Raw genomic sequence first — 23,213 nt, 5'->3', positions numbered from 1 at the left:
TGAAATTTCCTGTGGTAGACCATTTAAATTTGCCTAATGTAATAACCTGTTAAGCCATACAGATGAAAGAAATTGATTTAAGTGACTATATGAGAAGATTGTTTAAATGATAAGGAAGTGAAAATGTTTAATCAAATGCCAGATGACTCTCTATCTCAGCAGGAAGGCAAGCCTCCCATCAAGGGTAGTGACTGACTTTGATTAAAGGTCCAGCCCAAGGTGGGAAGGCCCTTGTAAGTGTTGTTGGCCCCAAAGGTTGTGAAGATCGCTGAACGACTCTCCTGGATTCACCTATCACATGGCACAAAACAGGTACCATTGACTAACAGCTTGCCAGGTTGCGGGGCGAAGCCTGACTGAAGTGAGGTCAGAGGAGAAACAAGCAGCTTGACTAGCTGTGAAAAGTCTGACCAAGTAAGTCAGTGAAGAGGTTGGGAGCACATTGTTTGCTACCCTCGAAGTTTCCCCAACCGCTGTGAAGTCCAGGGCCTGTCTATTGTGCAGGACGTGTCAGAAGGGACAATTCAAGAAGACGAGTCCCTTTCCTGAATCAAATAGAGAGTAAGATGCGATCACTCAGTTGGGGCTGTCTTTTTGATTTTGATGTTTGTTTTTGGGGCCATCTTGAAGAGGAAGAGAGACAGCTGGTTGAATTATTAATGCTGAGAATTACATACAGAAACATTGGATAATGTAATGTAAAGACGACTCGTTGAATTATATTGTGCTTATGATAATTTTACTAATAAGGGGTTTTATGATGGAAAGAGAAATGTTACGTCATGCTCTATGTGATAGTGTTGACAAAGGACTTATTTGTGTAATGGAAAAAAAATTGTGTTATGCACTGTGATGGTGATGTTTTGCTTTTTTAACAAATACATGGTATGAGACTTTGAGTAAATATGTAATAACAGGAGGGAAATGTTAGGATTATTATGTATATATTATTCCATATTTTCTCTTATATTGCATAGATTTAATTTTAAAGCATGTACTCAGTATTTCATTATCAGTTTGGGTTGCTGTATGTGTATTCAACCTAAGGACGTCTGGAATGCGGGAATGAAGAACTTCACACCAGGACAATAGACAGCCTTCAAGGATTAGTGGTCGTAAAAAAGTTTTATGGTTAGAGGATGTGTCCTGTGTTTATGACTGTTGTATTTGTGATGCCACACCGCTGCTATGTCTCCACCTCCTTTTGTGACCATTTGTTTCGCGAACTCCATGAAAAGACAAGAAATGTGAATGTGTGCCAGAGTGGGCCAGAGGATTGTGACCAGCACACATCTCTCGCTCATCTCTCCTTGTACAAGTAAAGGCTTTGTTTTTCTCATTTTAATGTCTGTCTCCTTATTTCTGCAGTTTAAAAATGTCAAAGATGGTGTTTAAACCTGACATTTTTCTACATCATTATCGACATCCATTCTCCACCAATTCCCAGATAAATACAAAGAGCTAGGGATGTAATGATTCCTTCACTCAAGCCTGATTCGGTTACGATTTTCAGTTCCCAATTTTCGATTTGATTTTTTTGCTTTTTTTAAAATTTATTTTATTTATTTTTATACAAAATGATTTAATCTGATAACCAAAAGATGTTTTTATTTAACATCTACATTTTGTCCTTGTTACAAACATTGACTTTTTGCAAGTTTATAAAAAAAAAACTTGAAAATGAACTAATAATTTTGATTAACTATAATTTTGTCTTATCAGTGCTTTGTTATTAACGTTAATATTCCGCCTCGCAATATCTCAGCTTTGTTCAGCGAGACATAGTATGTAGAATGAGGCTCTCGAAACTTTGTTGAAGATTCATGTTGATTCTTTGATACTTTGATTCTTCTGTTTTCTACCATACCCTTCTTCACTGTGTCAAGCGCACCAACAACCACTGGGATCGTTATGCTTTTCATGTGCCACATTCTCTGTATTTCTAGTTCTAGGTATTTGTACTTGCTCCTCCCCTTTCCTTCAATGTGATGTTTCGAACTAATGGGACAATCTCATCAATCAGTTTGCAGGTGGAATTGACTGAATCTTTAACGATGATGTCTGGCCTGTTCGCTGTTATAGTTCTATCAGTATTTACTGACATGTCTCACATGATGGTGATGTTATCTTTACTGTGCATCACCGTCTCTGGCTTGTGTTTTTACACCATTTGTCTGTAATCTCTACATCATAATCTCTACATATGCACCAATGGAGATGTGCTGCAGCGTTATTGTGCCTGGAGATGGCAAGTACCTCACATCCAGATAGAATATGGTCCACTGTCTCTTCATATTGTGAGCACATTCTGCATTTGTTCTTCACTTGCTGGTCACATTACTTTCTGATAGTCTCTGGTGTTTATTACCTGGTCTTGAGTTTCTACAAGTATTCCCTCTGTTTCTCCTTTCAAATTACTTGACAACCCTTTGTTGGTAGCGACTGTATCTACATGAGGCTTCTCTAAGATCTTTGGATACTGGCCATGCAACGCTTTATTTTTCCACTTTTCTTCTTTCATTGACTTTATCTTGGATTTAAACATTTCAGGGCTTTAGCATTTTCAGAGGCAGATTTATCTTCTCTGTTGTCTATCTCTGGCATTGCTACTTCACTTTTGAATTTTGAACATTTTTGGGTATTGAATGTTTGGCTTTAAATCTTTCATGTTCAAGAACCTGCTTTGGATATTGCCTTTCTTTGTTCTTCAGATAGTGATGAAGCCCTACTATTGCTGTTTTGAATGCTGTTTGTACATCAATCAGGCCCCTACAGCCATCTTTTCTTGGGATGTACAGCCTTTCCACATCTGTTTTAGGATGTAACATCTTGTGCATGTTTAATAGTTTACATGTTTTTGTGTCAATCCTCTTCACTTCTGAGCTATTCCAGTCAATGTGTCATGTCCTGGGTTGCATGCGCCAGAGTTCATGATCTGTTATGTGTCTGTTCAGGTACCGATGTAACAAGTGTCTGTTTACAAAACGTAATGTTTGTGATCTCAACCTTTAATCCTTTCGGTGATGTCGGGACCTATGTGATGTCGTTCTTTAGTCCTTTACGATTCACTGTCTGTGGGTGCAGTCTGAGAATTGTGTGTGGTTTGCCGGATTATTGTCCACCTGTCCTGTGTACAGCGTCTCTGAGTTTCTGCCTCGATGTAAATAAATAGATAATATCTTATTTGTGTCTGCATTTGGAATCCAAACCTCTCAGTACACAACACAATGATGCCAAAACTGTATTGCACGACTGGAATTGCAAGGCTATTGATGGCTTCTATTTTGTTTCTTCCACTGAGCCCAGTTCTTAGAATTAATGTTCTTCTCCAATTATATTCCTTTCTTATCTTCTCCTTAATTTAACTATGCTGGATACCATCACTTTCATCCACACCCAGGTATTTGTATACTCATTCTTGGTCCAACTCTAGTATTTCTGTGTCACCTATTATAATATTATTATACCTTTCTTGAAGCTGGCTTTGGCACATTTCTCAAGTCCAAATTCCATACCAATATCATCACTGAATTGCTCCACTATTTTAAGTTCTCCAACTTGTTCTTGGTACACAATTTTAGATCATCCATGTAAAACAGATTGCTGATTGGAGCACTTGTGTTTGAGATCTTGTAACCATATCCAGATGTAGCCATCTCTGATAATAAAGACACAAGAGCTAGACAAAATAGCAGAGGTGAAAATGAATCTCTTTTAAAGATCCCTCTTTTGTTCTTGATCTGATTTGTTGTGATACATCCTTCATAGCTTCATCATGGTTTTCCAGTTGTTCATTGAGGTCCTCATGAACTTGATTAGTTTTTCAATAAATCTGTACATCTGTAAAGTCTTCAGTATCCAACTGTGAGGAACATTGTTACAGGCAAGTCATACTTAAGTTCTTTTTCTTCTTTTTGCAATCTTCTATGATCATTTTATTTATTAGGAGCTGATCTTTGCATCAACATGAATTCCTGACAGAGCCTCTCTGTTCTTCCAGCAATACTGTATGGTTAAAAGCGATATGAGCACCTTGTTGGATGCTGATAAACAGGCAATTACTTTATAGTTTTATAGTTTCTCTGTCTTCTTTCTTTGGTATTAAATATGTTTGTGCTGTAGTGAACCAATCGGGCAGATTTTCTGGGTGTTCTATTGCTTGGTTATATGCATTAAATAGATGTTGACGTAGTGCTGTGAATTGCTTTAGCCAGAAGTTAGGAACTGCATCAGGGCCGGGTGACTTCCAGTTGCTAATTTTTAATTAAAACAGTCTGCAGCTCATCTTGGCTTATGTCCTTCCATGGGTGACACTATTACAGCATATTTCTGCTCCTCACTCTTTATCCATTGTGCTAAATGGTTGTACTCTGCCGTTCTCCAAGATGTTAGGCCAAAATGTTTCTGTTGCTTCTTTCTTCGGTGGTTTTTCAACTAATACCTGGTCTTTACCAAGGTTTCTGAATAACTTTTTCCTATCATATGCAAACATCTGGTTTTGACTGAATTGTTTACTTCTTCTTACATATCTCCTGATTCTCTGGGCTTTTGCTTGAAATTTCAACATAAGGGATTCTCTTACTGTTTGCAGTTTTTGATTTGTTATTTTGTATGGCTTTTTTTTTTTTTATTCTTTGTTTTTTCTTGGAGATCTTTTTGGCTTTCATCTTTCTGTGCCATGTCCGTTAGTACTGACAGATCAGCTCTCTTGCTTTTGATCTGATTCTCTATTCTTGTCCTCCATTTTGGTTGTTGCCATTTATTGCCCTTTGGGAGTTTTGGTATTTTACCCATCTTTTCAGATATCACATAAGCAGTGACATATTGAAGCAAATTGATGTTATTGAGGTTGGGTGACTCTTTTAGTACCAATTTGCTTGTTTGATTAACAGCTTAACTTTTCTGTTCACTGATATCTTCGGTAGAGGGGGCCTCTCTGCCAACCTGATGTTTTCTCATTCAGCTCTTGCCCTCTTAATCTCTAAACTAGGTCTTTGGACTCGGATGTTTTTTTTTTTTTTTTTTTGATGGTTCTACCTCTCCTTTGGTTGATTCCTCATAACAATTGCTGGATTCTTTTGTTTGGTTGGTTGTTCTCTTCATTCAGTTCATTTTGAATCAGTTGCTTGATGTTATCTAGGTAAATAGTTCAAATCATTAGTTGGTGTTGTTTTTCAATATATCTATGTAGGTTCATCAGTGCATTGGCTGTTGGGTTGGGCCTTTCATTTGGGTTTCTTTCCCTCCATATTCTGAATGTATCTTTTGTTTAATGCTGTCAAATGATTAAAATTTTTAATCTGATTAATCACACTTTTAAATATTGATTAATCACGATTAATCAGATAAATTACTCGCATATTTGCATAATACAATAATACAAAATACCGTAATATTTTGACAATGCATTTTATTATCTGAATGTCATTTGCAAACATTGATTAAATGCATGTACGCAAGCATGCGTGTATTGCTCAAAACGTAACAGCATCATAGCAATTGGGTGCAATTCAGCAATTAATTAAACGCAAATTGCTTTTGTTTTATCTAAAGTCCCGTCGGGGTGTTTTTGAAAGCGAAATTTACCACCGAGCACACCAACTGGAGTCACCCCGCTCATTTTGGAACAACAGGCATAGGAAATGCCGTGCATTGACCTAATCACTGACCTGTGCAGCCTTCAATGTAACCATCCGCGGTTACGTTCAAGGCTCAAGTGCGGTCCAAAAAAATAGTGCGGTTAATCTGCGTTAATATGTGATTAATTTAACTTTTTTCTGTGATTAATTAATCTATTAACGCTTTAACTTTGACAGCCCTACTTTTGTTACACCTTCACTAGGGTCTGCCTTTGCCTTGTAATAACAGAACATGACTTCAATGTAATCCTCTCGTATCCATTTCTGTCTGCTGTTTCCTCTATCTGTACTGGTACCCGCCCGTTCTGGTGTGGAAGGACCCTGTTGGGAGAGACTCTCAGATGGGTTAGCCGCCACTGGAGGTTGAGAGTGTAGATCTGTAGGCAACTTTACGACCTCAGCCTGACCACTGAGGGATGCACTCCTTGATCACCCGCGCGACGAACGATGTGGTATGGTTTCCTTCCTATGGTTTCCTTTCCACATTATACATTTCTACTACTCATATTAGTGAAGATGCTATTTGACCCATAACTGGGGATAGGCTATCCCGTGCCAGATCTCAACATGGTATTTGTAATACTCGTGGGTTTATTATTATTATTATTATTATTATTATTATTATTATTATTATTATTATTGATTTTATTCCACCCCTAAAATAGACATACCTGTAAATCTGTCATGACTTTGACTAGTTTGGTGCAGTATGATGGAGGCATACTGCTCCTCTGATGGAGAATGGTCTCCAGCTCTGCGCTAGGCAACTCATCAAAATGCAGCTCCACAAAGCGGTTTCTGAATGCTCTGGAGAGTACCTGGAGGTAAATGAGAGTCAAACATTTTTTTAAATCAGTTCCTAATCAGTCCATCCAGCAGTTTCTGGGGATCCCGAGGCATTCTCAGGCCAACAGGGAGACACACTCTCCATCGTGACCTGGGCTCTCTTAATATCACTTTAATTATAGATCATGGATTGGCTTCAACAAAAGGTACTCTGTTCTGAGGTGTTCAACACATGAGATCGCACTGACATTGTCCCATATTCATTTTATTTCACCAATACTATGCTGTGTGCGTGTCAGTCTTTTTTTTTTCTTCTTTTTTCTTTTTTAAACTTATTATTACAACCATAAGGCGCACTTAAAAAGTCTTATAATCATGAGGTGCACCTTTTGTGTGCACCGAGTGCCAAAATCTGTAAATATTGTCGTGAGACTTTGGAAAATAATCGATACATTGCTTAAATACAGGAAAGGCGGACCTAGGTGAGGACTAGTAGGAATTATGAGAACGTGAAATTGAAAAAAGATGGCATGCGGACGCTCAAGACATGCCCCTGGTAGTGCCGGTGTTGTGCCAAAACATACCTCTGTAAAAAATGTTATCCCCTGCCGCAGAATCTTAGTTTTTACTACAGAAAAGTGGAGTCTTCAAAAATGTTCCTTGTAAATAAGTATTTAAACTTCAAACATCCTGAACAAAACCGAAAACTAACATTCAGTCATCTGAGCTGAGATTTCCAACTGTGTGTGGTCACTGAGTCCACTGCAGAATGCGAGCGGGTGCTTGGTTTTCTTTTGTTAAAAAGTTGTTTTGATAAAAGCTTCTTTCTAAAAACATGCGTTGTACCCGCGGATACATTCTTTTTATGGGGGAAAGTATACTTTGGCATAACACCGCATGACGAGAAGGAACCTGGCGTGTTTGATGGAGAACTTGCCAGGTGTTAATTTTGGTTACAGAAGACGACGACTTTTGAGGGATTTGAGGAAGAGGATTGATCAAAAGTAACGTGAGTGTTAAATACTTCAATAAAGTACAACCGAACTCAGTGTTGCTCCTGCTGCCTTTTAAAAAACATACACTAAAAACATACAGCGTACATGCTAGCGTATGTGTTAGCGTGAAAGCATGTTACCGTATGATTTAAGCTAGCTTATGTTTTACTATGCCTGCGCCCAATATTATGTGTTTGTTAAATACTAATAACTTAGGCTCTGCCTTTTAATATGTTGCACCTTATGGTTGTGAAAATACGGCAACTTTTTAACTTTAACTATATGGCTGTGTCTGATTCTGTGATATGCTTGTGCTGCCAATGCGTGCAATGTAGTAAATAATATGTTCTCGACACGGGGATGAACTGTAATTTAGTGATGACGGAAGCTCGGTTAAAATAACGACGACGGAGTGACAGACTGAATATGACAAATTTGGTTGGCTTAAAATAATAGCCGACTGATCATGACGGAAAGATGGCCCAGCTGCTCGCGAATAACGGACTGGCAAAATTTTGTTTACTATTATGTGGTATGTGTGGATTTGGATTCAAAATCCCACAGACAATTCCATTCCATATTTTCTTTGCTTTTTTTGTGTTGTGTCAACGCAAACAAAAGAAACAGAAAACCAAAGAATAAGTAATTGTTTCAATTTTCTGGGAGACGTGTTGCATTATCTGTCAGAAGCAGAAGGAATACCTTTCTACCCCCATAGAGACCAGGGGGGTTCTGGGTAGCAAACAGCATGAATCTTGGGTGAGCCTTAACGACTTCCTGTGTCTCCACCACGAAAAGCTCCCTGTTGTCATCTAGCAGCCTGTTGAGGGCCTCGAGAACATCAGTGGGGGCCAGGTTCAATTCATCAAGGATGATCCAGTAGCCTTTCCTCATGGCATCGATGAGAATGCCTGCAAAAGATCCAAGTGTTCCCTCACTTTTCGCGGGGTGTTATGTTCCACGTCCACCCGCGATAGGTTAATTTCCGCAAAGTAGCGGTTGATAAAAAAAATAAAATAAAATAGAGCTGCGAGCAGCTATAAAGGGCCCTCGCAACCTGGGCCACGTTGGGGTACTTGCATGTCGGGGTACTGGCATGTTGGGGTACTGTCAAATAGGACAAGGACCATCGATAATGTTTTTGATAAGTCTTGTGTGTGCAAAGTTTTATCAAAAGGCCAAAGATGGGCGCTCGTGAGCCGAAATGGAGTAAAGACGTGCTTCTCTGAGCTCCTGCAGACTTTTTCTCATTTCACTTAAAAAATGACATTTTTCCTGCCCTTTTGAAACTGTAACAACTATGGCCTATGGCCCAATGCACTCTCTAATTTTTTTTTTTTAAAGTTTGCTTCTTCTAAAGCAAATTCTCTGCAGTCGCATAAATATTCCACTGCCCAGACAGGATCTAAGCTTGGTTAGCTCTGCAGGTGGTCACCCGACCACCAACAAAGCTCTTTTGAAGCCGCTGACCAGGTGACAAAGGAATTTATGCGTCTGCCGAAGGAGTGTATTCAAGCCCGTCTTCTCGGAGCCCGAACAAATGGCTCCAATGATTTGGAATACACAAATGACTGATCAAAGGAATGTTCATGACTTCTTATCAATCACAAAGGCTATTCTGGCGCCACCTTTCCAAACGGGCACTCCTGGAACGTCTAGACGGAGCAACAGCACCGTCAAGTGGTGAAACTTGGAACTATCCTTAGTGACATTTCATATAAGTAACCGCATTTTACACATTTATACCATGTTAATTCTCGACAGATAACTGAACTACGAATGATTCATGTTATGTCTTTGTGTGTATGAACATCCTATTTCATTTGTACTCCATAAAGAATGAAAGATAATCAATATCTTTCAGTTCAGTCAGATTAGACAAGTAGAAGTTACCTCACAAGTTAGTTTATGATGCATTAATTACGATGTGTGTTAAACGGGTTGTGTGGGAAAACTGATTTGCCAGACTGACCAAATTTAATGCCAAATTATTAATCCCTTTAATAATTTTTTTTCTAAAGTCTGCGCGAGCGAACAGAAGGGTGTGCCACCACCTACTGAAGCCCCGCCCATAGACTTTAAAAGGACGAGAAGACCCCTCGCTCTCCCTCTTGCTTCCAAGCCTCTTCCAAAACTCTGTTGCACGACCTGCGAGTGTCCCAGCCTGCTCGAACTCTTTGTTCCAAGAAACTTGCCAACCACGTGGCCTTTTCCTTTCTGGCAGCAACCGTTGCCGAGAGCAGACACTCGCTCCACGCCACGCCAAAGCAGGAGCAAACTGCAACGCTGACCCCAAAGACTCTTTTACTCCTTTTTTCCTTTTTTTTTCTCTTCACCATCGGTGGAGTGCCCGCCAGCGGCGAACTCCGCGGCCCCGGGGTACGCTTACAACGTACCGCCGGATGCGAGGTTGTGCACCTAAGCCGCCCCGCACCTCACCTGCTAGTCGGTGGCGCCCCGCCGCGGTGCCAGCTCACCTCCAACGGCTGGCCTTCCCCGTACGCAGGCGCGTAGCGAACCGAGCTCCAACACCTGAAGTCGGACAGCTGTCCGGCAGAACCAACCTTGCCGAGTCGCCGACCAATCAAGGGACGAGCCGCGCAACTACGTCAGCCCCCTGAGCGGCTTCCCTTGATCACCTGTGGAATACCCCCTTTTGATTTTCTTGCCTTTTGGAACGAACATTGACTATTTTTCCCCCTTTTTTCAAGACCTTTCTGCTCATTCGACGCAAACGATGCTCGTAAGTGTGCATATGATTCCCAAATTGGTACCACTGCGTGCAACTTACGTTTGAAACATATCACAGATCTGGCAGGTCAAATTTCTCTTTTCCCTGTTTCCTTATCCATTCGCATTCCTTCCTTATTTTCATTAGATTTATTTTTATTTCTTTTCTTCTGACGGTAGAGTAGTTAGATAGGCAGTGTTTTGATTCTGTAGTGTAGCAATCGTGAATAAATGTATGTTTTATTAACTCTATTCCGCCTAAGTCATCTGTGTCTCCGAGTGGATTATTATTCTTTTGTTAGTACAACGAACCACTGAACATCGAGTGTGGCGACTTTAGATTATAAATGACTGATGCAAGAAGGATTTGGGTCGTTGTTTGCTCCTGTTAACCCTAAGCAAAACCAACGTGGTGCCCCTAGAGGTTATCGAGGTAAATATAATTTACCTCTGTAACGTCCAGATTATTAATTCGTCCAAAAGGCGACCCAATTATCGCTACAAAACGAAAATTGGTGTATTGCAACTTTGAACCTTCGAGGACTCGCTAACGTGGCTCATTTCTGCGCATGCCGGATAAACTACAGAAATTTAAGTTCGACGGCGCTGGTGAGAAGCCCAAAAGGCCGACAACGAGGCAACATGCTACTGAATCGGACAACTCCAAGCCCAAACTGTCACCTCGGGACATGGGCGACGACGTTAAAGCTCAGATTCTGGGGACCTTGAGAGGCGACATCAGCCAAATCATAAGGGAGGAACTTAAGAACGCCTTGGCGAATGACTTCGCCGCTCTCAGAGCTGAGCTCCAGGCGGCGCGGGCTGAGATTGCTAGCAGTGCTGCTGCGGTGAATGCTAGATTTGATAGCATTGAAACCGACGTCCAGGAAGGGAAGGATGATATGTCTGCATGGTCTGATGATGTAACCGAATTGAAAGCCACGGTAAAAGGGCTCCAGAACGACGTAAAATCACTTCGGGAGAAGTGTGAAGATCTGGAAGGAAGGATGAGGCGTGGAAACATTCGCATTGTGGGCATCGATGAATATCCAAACTCCAGTAGTCCAAAGGAAGTGTCTAAAATCATTAAACACGTTCTACAGCTGGACAGGGATGTCAAAGTTGATCGCTCGCACCGTACACTTGCACCCAAGAAGCCAGGTGACGACAGGCCCCGAGTGATTGTTGCCAAGATGCATTACGATGGGGATGCTGCGGACATCTTGAGAAGAGCCAGGGAGAAAGCCCAGCTGACGTACAACGGAAAGAGGATCAGCTTTTTCCCGGACTACACCACGGGAGTTGCGAAAGCCCGAGCCGCATTCACAGATGCACGGAAAGCTTTGCGGGGGCGTCGTGATGTGCGTTTAGGATTGTGCTATCCAGCAAGGTTCCGTATCACCTTCAAGAACGAAAGCCTGGAGTTTCAAGACCCCGCCAAGGCCATGACTTACATCCAGTCTACTATCCTTTCTGTGCCTGAGGGGTAACCTTAAGGTACTGTGTGCTCGAAAATGTCGCCAGTCTCTGCTGATAGGAACGGTGACATATTATATTGTTGCTTGCACAATTTGGTTTATTATTTACATAAGGTACTGGCATTTTTTTTCCCTTACCTGGAATTGTTAATTGTTAATAATGTATCATTTGTACTTTTGTTTAGTAGACTAAAATTGAATACTTGTCGGGTTTTTTTCTCTTATTCCATATGTGATCTGCAGGAGCCAAAGCTCCAATGTTGTTTTGGTTGGCTAATTAACAGTTTGGTTTTTGCTCCTCTCTTTTGGAGTGGATAGAGCACATCGTGTCAGACGGTGTTTTTTGCTGCTTAAATACAGCGGCTCGGGACGTTATCCCACACTTTTGCGTTTCATATGTTAGTTTTTTTGTTATTAGTGTTGTTTTCTTTTGCATTCTGATCTTCCTGTTCCCCGGAGATCTAGTTACATTTAGGAGAACAATCGAGCTATTATTTTTTACATGTTACGGTGTTACTTCTATAAAGGTAAAAGTTTATTTTGATCAAACATTCCTGCGCACAGCTATGTCATTACATATGTGGTCATTACTATGCCTCTCTTCACTCGCCTCTCCCCCAATACAATCCCCAAATTGCCTTATTTTCACAACAACTAACTGTTTTATGTCATGTTTTATGTCATCAACCTCGTGAAGAAACTCAAACTAAAACTGGGTTTCTTATTTCGGAATAAATGTTGTTTTTCTTTTGAGGTCAAAAAGCGTCTTGTCACTGCAACTTTTTTATCTGTTTTAGATTATGGGGATGTGTTGTATATGAATGCTTCAGCTCAGTGTTTGAGTAAGATTGACTCTGTATATCATGCTGCTTTGAGGTTTGTTACAAATTGTAGAGCCTTGACCCATCACTGTGAACTGTACTCTCGAGTGGGATGGCCTCCTTTGTCCACCAGGAGGTTGACTCACTGGTACATTTTTATTTACAAGGCTATGCTTGGACTGCTGCCCTCTTATATTTGTAATTTAATCACATTGAAAAGTGTTGATTCTTATGCTTTGCGTTCCAATGATCTTTTGTTGCTCTCTGTTCCATTTGCCCGCACTGAGCTGGGGAAAAAGGCTTTTGTTTTCTCTGCCCCTTCTGCATGGAACATGTTGCAAAAGGACTGGAAACTAACGGAACTTGTTTCATTGAACGATTTTAGATCCAGATTAAGAGCACTTGAGACGGCCTCATTGATTTGTAACTGTTTTATATAATTTTTATGTGATTGTAAGTGAAACTTTTATTTGTAACTGTAATGAAAACTGTTTTGCTGCCTCTTGGCCAGGACTCCCTTGAAAAAGAGGTTCTTAATCTCAACGGGACTATCCTGGTTAAATAAAGGTTAAATAAAAATAAAAAAATGAGTCCTCTGACAATTATAAGTTATGATGTGAGAGGGTTGAGTAGCCCGATCAAAAAAAAGAAAATATTGTCACAACTTAAACACCTCAAATGCCAAATTGCCTTATTGCAAGAAACACATTTATCAGATGATGAGCGCCAGAAACTGAGGAAATCCTGGGCTGATAAGGTGTATTATTCATCTCACTGCTCTGGGAAAAGAAGAGGGGTGGCAATATTAATGCATAGACAAATTAATTTTGCTGAAACATTAGTACATCGAGATGAAGAAGGCAGGTTTATACTGGTCAATGGGCTCCGAGATGGCATTGCAGTTTCTATTGTTAATGTCTATGCCCCAAATGAGGACCAACCGGGCTTTGTGAAGTTATTATTTAATAGGATTGCGGAGTATAGCTCTGGCCTTTTACTCATGGGTGGAGATTTCAACTGCGTAATGTCTCAACAAGATAGACAGTCTGCATCTCAGACCGCATTACCAAAAATGGGAAAAATTCTCAAATATTTGTCTGCAGAGGTGGGTATTGTAGACGTATGGAGATCCAAATTCCCGAAAGGGAGAGACTTTACATTTTATTCTAACAGACATGCAACCTATATGAGAATTGACTATTTTTTTACTCCCAAAGCTGAACTGCATAGGGTTGAAGACATAAATATCATGCCCATCACAATTTCAGACCACGCTCCAGTCATTCTCCAGTGGGATCTGGGCTTGACACCAACCCCAAAGCAATGGAGATTAAATGCATCTCTCCTTAACGACAGAGAATTTGTTGATTTTATTAAAACTGAGTTTAAGAACTATTTGGATACAAACAATACTCCAGACATATCTCATATTGTATTGTGGGATTGTGCTAAAGCGTATTTAAGAGGGAGTATCATTTCTTACGCTACAGCAAGAAAGCGACGCAAGCTTGTTAAGCAGTTGGAATTAGAGGACAAAATCCGTGAACTGGAGCATAAACACAAACAAGGGACGTTACCTAACCTAGCAGATCTTAGTAAAGCTCGTGAGGAACTTCAAGGGCTATTATCAGAAAAAATAGAGGGGAATTTACGATTTGCTAAGCACCAGTATTATAAATATGGAAATAGAGCGAGCAGACTTTTGGCTTTTAAATTACGAAAACAACAATCCTCTAATATTGTGCATAAAATAAAAGTGGGAAGAAAATTTGTAGTCAAGCCCAAAGAGATAACTGAAGCCTTCGCAAATTTTTATAAACTCCTTTACCAAGATACCGATACCTGTACTGATGATTCTGAAATAGCACAATTTCTACAGAGTATTAATCTAACCACGCTGCCTGAATCTGCTTCTACAGGCCAGGATGAACCAATTCGTGATTGGGAAATTAAACACATTATCTCATCGTTTAAAAATAACAAATGCCCCGGACCAGACGGAATAATAAATGAGTTCTACAAGTGTTTTCAGGAAGAAGTAACTCCCCTCCTCTTAAATGCCTACCATTACTCATTACAAACCAAAACAATGGCTTCATCCTGGTCAGAAGCAACAATAGTAGTATTACATAAGGATGGCAAAGATCCTACTAATTGTGGCTCGTACAGGCCTTTATCTATGTTAAATGGGGATGGACGTATTTTGACAGCTATACTGGCGCAACGGCTAAACAAAATAACGAATATCATTCATCCAGACCAAACTGGTTTTATCACTGGGAGACACTATGGAAACAACTTAAGGCGCTTACTTAATATAATATCATATCAAAAACAGAGTAAGACCAGGACAGCAGTCCTGTCATTAGATAAACAAAAGGCGTTTGACCGAGTTTCATGGAAATATTTAATTCATACGTTAAGAAAATTCAAATTTGGCCCAAAGTTTATTGATTGGATTGAAACAGTATATTCTTCCCCTCAAGCAGCTGTCAGGGTGAACGGGTTCCGGTCTGCAAGGTTTAATTTGGAACGTGGATGCCGGCAAGGTTGTCCGCTCTCACCTTTGCTCTTTGCTATCAGCATTGAACCGTTAGCGCAACTCATTAGAGATGACGATGATATAAAAGGGGTGTTGATTGGCAATGAAAAACATAAAATATCTCTGTACGCCGACGACGTCCTTATGTATTTGACTGAGCCGTCCACTACAATTCCATGTCTAATGAAGAAGTTATCATTATATGGGTACTACTCTGGGTACAAAATTAATGTAGATAAGACAGAAGCCATGGATGTTCTGGGTGATATCTCTCTGGAGCTAAAACGGCAAAGCGGGTTTCGTTGGCCAAAAGAGGGAATACAGTATTTGGGAATTTCTATTCCCATCTCATTAGACATTTGTATAATGCAAATTATGGCAGAATAATTACTACTATTAAAAACGACTTAGATCGTTGGTCAGCACTGCCTCTCTCACTCATTGGACGCATAGAATCCATTCGTATGAATGTTTTACCAAGGTTATTATTCCTATTCCAAATGTTGCCTTTAAAAGTACCTAGGACTACATTTGAAGAAGTGGATAAAAAATTTTAAAAAATTTATATGGCAGGGGAAGCGCCCCCGGATAAAATATAAAACACTTCAAAGAGTTAGGGGAGAGGGTGGACTTAATTTACCCAATTTGAAATATTATTTCTGGGCAGCACAATTAAAACCTTTGATATCATGGTTGCAAAGTGATGTTCATACGAGATGGTTAAGCATTGAACAAACAATGTGCTCTGTGCCTCTGCAGGCTTTGTCATTTGTTGACATTTCGGTTTTGGGTTTGGGAAGGTGGACTAAAAACACACTTGACATCTGGAAGAGAGTCAGACTTGCCTTTAAGATGCCAACTCACCTCTCTGCTCTGTCTAGTATTGCACACTTGAAATCCTTCACTCCAAATAGTTTAGATGTGGGCTTTCGGAAATGGGCTGATCAGGGTCTTGTCTACGTTCATCACTTGATGGATAAAAATGGTTTATTGTCGTTCGAACAATTGGGGAGAAATTCACAGCTCCAAAAAAGTTATTTTTTTAGGTATTTACAAATACGGTCTTTTTTGACATCTCATAAAGAATGGGGAAAAATAACGGACCCATCACCGATTGAAATGTTTTTAATTAAATGTCAAAAACGGCAAGAGCACGAAAAAGTTATTACAAAACTTTATAAAATATTTGTGTTATTGGCTCATGATCGGCCCATTTCTGCAAAACAAAGATGGGAGGTGGAGGCGGGTCGGATTATATCTGATGAAAAGTGGAGAGAGGTATGTATGTTGGCGCACCGGACCACTAACTCCAACACATGGAGAGAATTTAAATGGAAGATTTGTTGTAGATACTTCAGGACCCCAGACATTGTTGCTAAGATGACCCCTAATGTCCCAAGTCTGTGTTGGAGGAATTGCGGCACTGAGGTGCCTAATCACACACACATTTTCTGGTCTTGCTCCAAATTAAAGTGTTTCTGGGATGAAGTGTACAGGGCCATAAACCAGATTTTTCAAGTCACAATACCAAGGGACTTAACGGTGGCTGTACTTGTTACCACTCCACCTGGGGTGCAGGGACAAGCTGCAACATATCTTTTAAACATTCTTTTCACAGCAGCTCTGAAATGTATTACAAGCTCTTGGCTGCAAACTGAACCTCCCTCCTTTAATTTTTGGATTAAAAAATTGAGAGAAATCTATCACATGGAAAAGATAACCTACTTATTACGAATTCAAATGCATATTTTTAGAAAAAGATGGAGCCAGGTGGAAGATTTGATATTGAGGTCCAACTAGCTATACGCGCTGGGAAGGGTGCTTGTGGATGTACTACTCGTTGATTGTAGTGACTGTAGTGACTATTGTTGGCTGTGTAGGAATGCTAAGTATGTAGATGACACTGTTTATGTCCTAATCATTGTATTTTCTTTCCATATACATGTATATTGTTTTTCTTTTAAGGAATGTTGTACAAAATGCTCTATTGCTGTAAAAAATTAACTCAATAAAATGTAAGTTCAAAAAAAAAAAAAAAAAAAAAAAAAAAAAGGCCAAAGATGGTGAGCAATTCACAAAATAAATTCAAAATGGCTGACTTCCTTTTAGGTTTAGCATACGGCTACAGAATACTTCTTGTAGGTCTTCGGCTAATAGGTATGCCTCCCAGTTTTCACAAATCTAGGTCAAGTCATCTTTAGTTATATAGTGCTTGAATCATACAATCGGAAATGCTCCGTAAAAATGTCTAGAGGGCGCGATTTATTGCAAATTGCACAAGAAGTCTCTAAAAATTCATGTTCATTACAAGTCTGATGTGTGTGCAAAGTTTCATGAGTTTTCACACATGAAAAGACAAAAAAAAAAACAATAGCAGCACTTTACTTGGCAAACAATACATCGCTATGGCAACAGCGTGCGACAAAATAAAAAACTTTCGATAACTTTGCATCTTAAACATCTTAAGATGAAACACAGCAAGTTTGAAGACGGTCGGATGAATTTTGCAGGAGGAGTTCGTTAAAATATGACCCCTAAAAAAGCCCACAAAAAATGGCTACAAATCCCATCGTAAATCAAAATGGCGGACTTCCTGTTTGGTTTTGCACATGATTCCAAGAGACTTTTTTTGTACATCGTGGGCTCTTTAGTATGCCTGCAAATTATCATAGCTCTAGGTGAACCGTACAACCGGGAATGCTTCGTTAAAGAGGAGTTGTTGTTTTTTTAGCTCAAAATGTGATGCCCCTGGGGGGACTTCCTGTTGGGTTTAGCACATGGCACCAAGAGACCTTTTTGTACATCGTGGGCTGTTACATGTGTCTACAAATTTTCGTAGCTCCAGCTGCTTCGTACAACTGGGAATGCTTCATTAAGAAGGAATTTTTTCCTTTGCAAACTGTGCATGCCACGGCAATAGCGTGCGACGAAATAAAAAGTTTTCAATAACTTTTCATCTTCAACATCTTAAGATGAATCACACCACGTTTGGAGATGATCGGATAAACTCTGTAGGAGGAGTTCGTTAAAATAAGACCCCTATGAAATGGCCCAAAAAATGGCAACACGTTCTAAAGTAAATCAAAATGGCGGACTTCCTGTTAGGTTTAACATATGGTTCAAAAAGAGTTTTTTGTACCTTGAGGGCTGTTACATCTGTCTTGAAATTTTGGTAACTCTCGGTGAAATGTACAGCCGGGAATGCTTCATTAAGTAAGAATTTTGAAACACAAAATTTGATGCCTCTCCTCTGGCGGACTTTCTGTTAGGTTTAGCACATGGCACCAACAGGCTTTTTTATAAGTCATAGTCTGTTACATATGTGTACCAATTTCCGTAGCTCTAGATTAAACTTACAACCGCCAATGCTTCGTTAAGTAAGAATTTTGAAACTCTAAATTTGATGCCCCGCCGCCGTCATATAGTATGTCAAAAACTTTAGATTTTTTTACCATGGTGTTGTCCCAGGTGTTGAGATGGTACATCCCAAGTTTGAAGTCAATCGGATTAACCGTGTAGGAGAAGTGGGCAAAAGCATGACCCGTGTAAATGTGCAACAATGGGCCAAAATTTGACATTTAAATACTCATCATTCCTGTCTATTTTAGGGTACACATATCAAAGAGGTTTTTGTTCATCTGGATATGCTACAGGTGCCACACAATTTTCATAGCCGTAGGACAATCGTAGCGGGACAGGGATCCGTTTAAGCTATGTAGGTGGCGCTACAGAGCCATTTTTCTGTTATCATGTATGACGACTTTAAAATATCAAATTTTTCACCAGGCCCGATCTGCGTGTTAAGTTTGGTGAGTTTTCGTTCACGTTTAGTGTCTCAAAAATGTGATTGTTTGCTGAAAAGAATAAAAACAAAGAAAAAGAAGAATAACTAGAGCTGCGAGCAGCTATAAAGCGCCCTCGCAACCCGGGCCACGTTGGGGTACTTGCACATCGGGGTACTTGCATGTTGGGGTATAGTGAAATAGGAAACTGTCTAAATTGTAAATGTGTTTGCCATGCTTTGTGTTTGCAACGTTTCATGGAAAGGCCAAAAATGATGCACAATTAACAAAATAAAATCAAAATGGCTTGGCACATAGCTATAGAATACTTTTTTGTTAGTCTAAGGCTGATAGGTTTTTACAAATCAAGCTGAATCATACAATCGTAAAAGCTTCATAAAAATGCCTAAAGGGCTCTATTGAGGCATTTATTGCAAATTGCACAAGAAATCTCTAAAATATTCACGTTTACGACAAGTCTGATGTGTCTGCAAAGTTTCATGAGTTTTTGCTCGTTTAGACAAAAAAAAAAAAAAAGCAGCATTTTACTTGGCAAACAATGCATTGCTATGGCAACGGCGTGCGACAAAATAAAAAACTTTGGATAACTTTGCATCTTAAACATCTTAAGATGAAACACGCCAAGCGGTCGCTGCTCGGGCCTTAATAAGAATTCCTTCAGGAACAATAGGGACCTCGCAGCGGTCGCTGCTCGGGCCCTAATAAGAATAATAAGAAGAAGATTTCCTTCAAAAACAATAGGGCCTCGCAGCGGTACCGCCGCTGCCGCTGCTCGGGCCCTAATAAGAAGAATTCCTACAAAAACAATAGGGCCTCGCAGTGGCACCGCCGCTGCTCGGGCCCTAATAAGAATTCCTTGAAAAACAATAGGGCCTCGCAGCGGCACCGCCGCCGCTGCTCGGGCCCTAAAAAAAAAACTACTACGCTAATACTGTTTGTCACCTTAATGAGCTCTTAAGTCGCATAAATGAGCAGACTCTTTGAAGTGAATTACCTTCAATTAACTTCTCCTGCAAGTGCACATGTGCAAGAAAAGGGGGAGGAGAGTTCTAAGAATAGATCACCACTGACGCGACACTGACTTGCTAAGAAGAGTTAAACGTAGTAAAATAAAACATTTTTAAACTTATCAATTACCACTTAATCCCCCGAGGTTATTACAACTGCGCTCCAGTCCATCCATCCATCCATCGATCTTCTTCCGCTTATCCAAGGTCGGGTCGCGGTGGCAGCAGCTTTAGGAGGGAAACCCAGACCTCCCTCTCCCCAGCCACTTCAACCAGCTCCTCCAGCGGGATCCCAAGGCGTTCCCAGGCCAGCCGAGAGACATAGTCTCTCCAGCGTGTCCTGGGTCTTCCCCGGGGCCTCCCGCCGGTGGGACATGCCCGGAACACCTCTCCAGGGAGGCGTCCAGGAGGCATCCGAACCAGATACCCGAGCCACCTCAACTGACTCCTCTCAACGCGGAGGAGCAGCGGCTCGACTCTGAGCCCCTCACGGATGACCGAGCTTCTCACCCTATCTCTAAGGGAGAGCCCGGACATCCTGCGGAGGAAACTCATTTCGGCCGCTTGTATCCGGGATCTCGTTCTTTCGGTCACGACCCACAGCTCGTGACCATAGGTGAGGGTCGGAACGTAGATCGACCGGTAAATCGAGAGCTTCGCCTTTTGGCTCAGCTCTCTCTTCACCACGACGGACCGATACAGAGTCCGCATTACTGCAGACGCTGCACCGGTCCGCCTGTCGATCTCCCGCTCCATCCTGCCCTCACTCGTGAACAAGACCCCAAGATACTTAAACTCCTCCACTTGGGGCAGGATCTCATCCCCGACCCAGAGAGGACACGCCACCCTTTTCCGACTGAGGACCATGGTCTCGGATTTGGAGGTGCTGATCCTCATTCCAACCGCTTCACACTCGGCTGCTCCAGTGAGAGTTGGAGATCACAGCTTGATGAAGCCAACAGCACCACATCATCTGCAAAAAGCAGAGATGGAATACTGAGGCCACCGAACCGGACCCCGCCTCGGCTGCGCCTAGAAATCCTGTCCATAAAAGTTATGAACAGAATCGGTGACAAAGGGCAACCTTGGCGGAGTCCAACCATCACCGGAAACGAATCCGACTTACTGCCGGAAATGCGGACCAAACTCTGGCAACGGTTGTACAGGGACCGAACAGCCCGTATCAGGGGGTTCGGTACCCCATACTCCCGAAGCACCCCCCACAGGACCCCCCGAGGGACACGGTCGAACACCTTCTCCAAATCCACAAAACACATGTGGACTGGTTGAGCAAACTCCCACGCACCCTCGAGGATCCTGCTGAGGGTGTAGAGAAGGTCCACTCTTCCACGGCCAGGACGAAAACCACACTGCTACTCCTGAATCCGAGATTCGACTTCCCGACGGACCCTCCTTTCCAGCACCCCTGAATAGACCTTACCAGGGAGGCTGAGGAGTGTGATCCCTCTGTAGTTGGAACACACCCTCCGGTCCCCCCTTCTTAAAAAGGGGGACCACCACCCCGGTCTGCCAATCCAGAGGCACTGTCCCCGATGTCCACGCGATGTTGTAGAGGCGTGTCAACCACGACAGCCCCACAACATCCAGAGTCCGGGCAGATCTCATCCACCCCCGGGGCCCTGCCACCGAGGAGCTTTCCAACCACCTCAGTGACTTCCACCCCAGAGATAGGAGAGCCCACCTCAGAGACCCCAGACTCTGCTTCTTCAAAGGAAGACGTGTCGGTGGAATTGAGGAGGTCTTCGAAATATTCTCCCCACCGATTCACGATGTCCCGAGTCGAGGTCAGCAGCACCCCATCGCCACTATACACAGTGTTAATGGTGCACCGCTTTCCCCCCCTGAGACGCCGGATGGTGGACAGGTACCGACCTGTCAGCTGCCTCCGGAGTCCCACAGGCCAAAAAGGCCCGATAGGACTCCTTCTTCAGCTTGACGGTATCCCTTACCGCGGGTTCGAGGATTGCCGCCACGACAGGCACCGACCACCTTACGGCCACAGCTCCGGTCGGCCGCCTCAACAATGGAAGCGCGGAACATGGCCCATTCGGACTCAATGTCCCCCGCCTCCCCTGAGACAAGGGAGAAGCTCTGCCGGAGGTGGGCATTGAAACTCTTTCTGACAGGGGATTCCGCCAGACGTTCCCAGCAAACCCTCACAATACGTTTGGGTCTGCCAGGTCGGACCGGCATCTTCCCCCACCATCGAAGCCAACACACCACCAGGTGGTGATCAGTTGACAGCTCCGCCCCTCTCTTCACCCGAGTGTCCAAAACATGCGGCCGCAAATCCGATGACACGAGTCGATCATCGAACTGCGGCCTAGGGTGTCCTGGTGCCAAGTGCACCTATGGACACCCTTATGTTTGAACATGGTGTTCGTTATGGACAATCTGTGACGAGCACAGAAGTCCAATACCAGAACACCGCTCGGGTTCCGATTGGGGGGGCCGTTCCTGCCAATCACGCCTCTCCAGGTCTCACTGTCATTGCCCACGTGAGCGTTGAAGTCCCCCAGCAGGACGAGGGAGTCCCCAGGGGGAGCGTTCTCCAGCACACCCTCCAAGGACTCCAAAAAGGGTGGGTACTCTGAACTGCTGTTTGGTGCATATGCACAAACAACAGTCAGGACCCGTCCCCACACCCGAAGGCGGAGGGAGGCTACCCTCTCGTCTACCGGGGTGAACCCCAACGTACAGGCGCCGAGCCGGGGGGCAATAAGTATGCCCACACCTGCTCTGCGCCTCTCACCATGGGCAACTCCAGAGTGGAAGAGAGTCCAACCCCTCTCGAGAGGGCTGGTACCAGAGCCCAAGCTGTGTGTGGAGGCGAGTCCGACTATATCTAGTCGGAACTTCTCGGCCTCACACACCAGCTCGGGCTCCTTCCCTGCCAGAGAGGTGACATTCCATGTCCCAAGAGCCAGCTTCTGTAGCCGGGGATCGGTCCGCCAAGGTCACTGCGCTCCAGTGTTGAAGTTAAATGTACTCGCAGATGTGACAGTTGTTTGTTGATTTTTAAAAGAAAATATTGAAGGGTTGTTATAACAAATTTACGCCACAGGTCTAAGCTCTGAAATATTTTTGGAATTATGTTCCTATCTGCTTCAGGAGGTGAGATGTCAATTATTTTGTAGGCATTACAATATTGTTGAATATCCAGTCACCCATATGTTTTAGAGGCATGTTTTGGCAGGCGCTTTAGCCATTAATGGGTTAATATTATTTATTTATTTTATATATATATTAGTGTTGTTCCGATACCGATACTGGTATCGGCAGATCCTGCATTAAAACATTGGTATCAGTATCGGTGAGTACTCACAAATAACATGCCGATACCATTAATTCCAACGCTAATATAGGATTTTGGATGCAGCATTTTGCGTCT

The 23,213-nt window shown here is 42.2% G+C and overlaps 1 protein-coding gene across 7 annotated transcripts in view; it reads right to left on the bottom strand.

The window, feature by feature from the left end:
• The window catches only part of mdn1 (midasin AAA ATPase 1), a 437,529-nt gene that overhangs the window by 296,509 nt on the left and 117,807 nt on the right, over nt 1-23,213 (bottom strand). For all 7 annotated transcript variants that reach the window (XM_077510806.1, XM_077510808.1, XM_077510809.1 and 4 more), the window contains exons 25-26: nt 8,123-8,331; nt 6,311-6,457 (exon numbers count right to left, since the gene is read on the bottom strand). In XM_077510806.1, coding sequence (XP_077366932.1) covers nt 6,311-6,457; nt 8,123-8,331 — 356 coding nt within the window. The remainder of the gene's footprint in view (nt 1-6,310; nt 6,458-8,122; nt 8,332-23,213) is intronic.

Source organism: Festucalex cinctus, chromosome 21 (assembly GCF_051991245.1).
Source record: "Festucalex cinctus isolate MCC-2025b chromosome 21, RoL_Fcin_1.0, whole genome shotgun sequence".
In the NCBI taxonomy this organism is placed as follows: domain Eukaryota; kingdom Metazoa; phylum Chordata; class Actinopteri; order Syngnathiformes; family Syngnathidae; genus Festucalex; species Festucalex cinctus.
The sequence above is the reverse complement of the archived record's forward strand: the minus strand, read 5'-3'. Positions and strand labels throughout refer to the sequence as shown.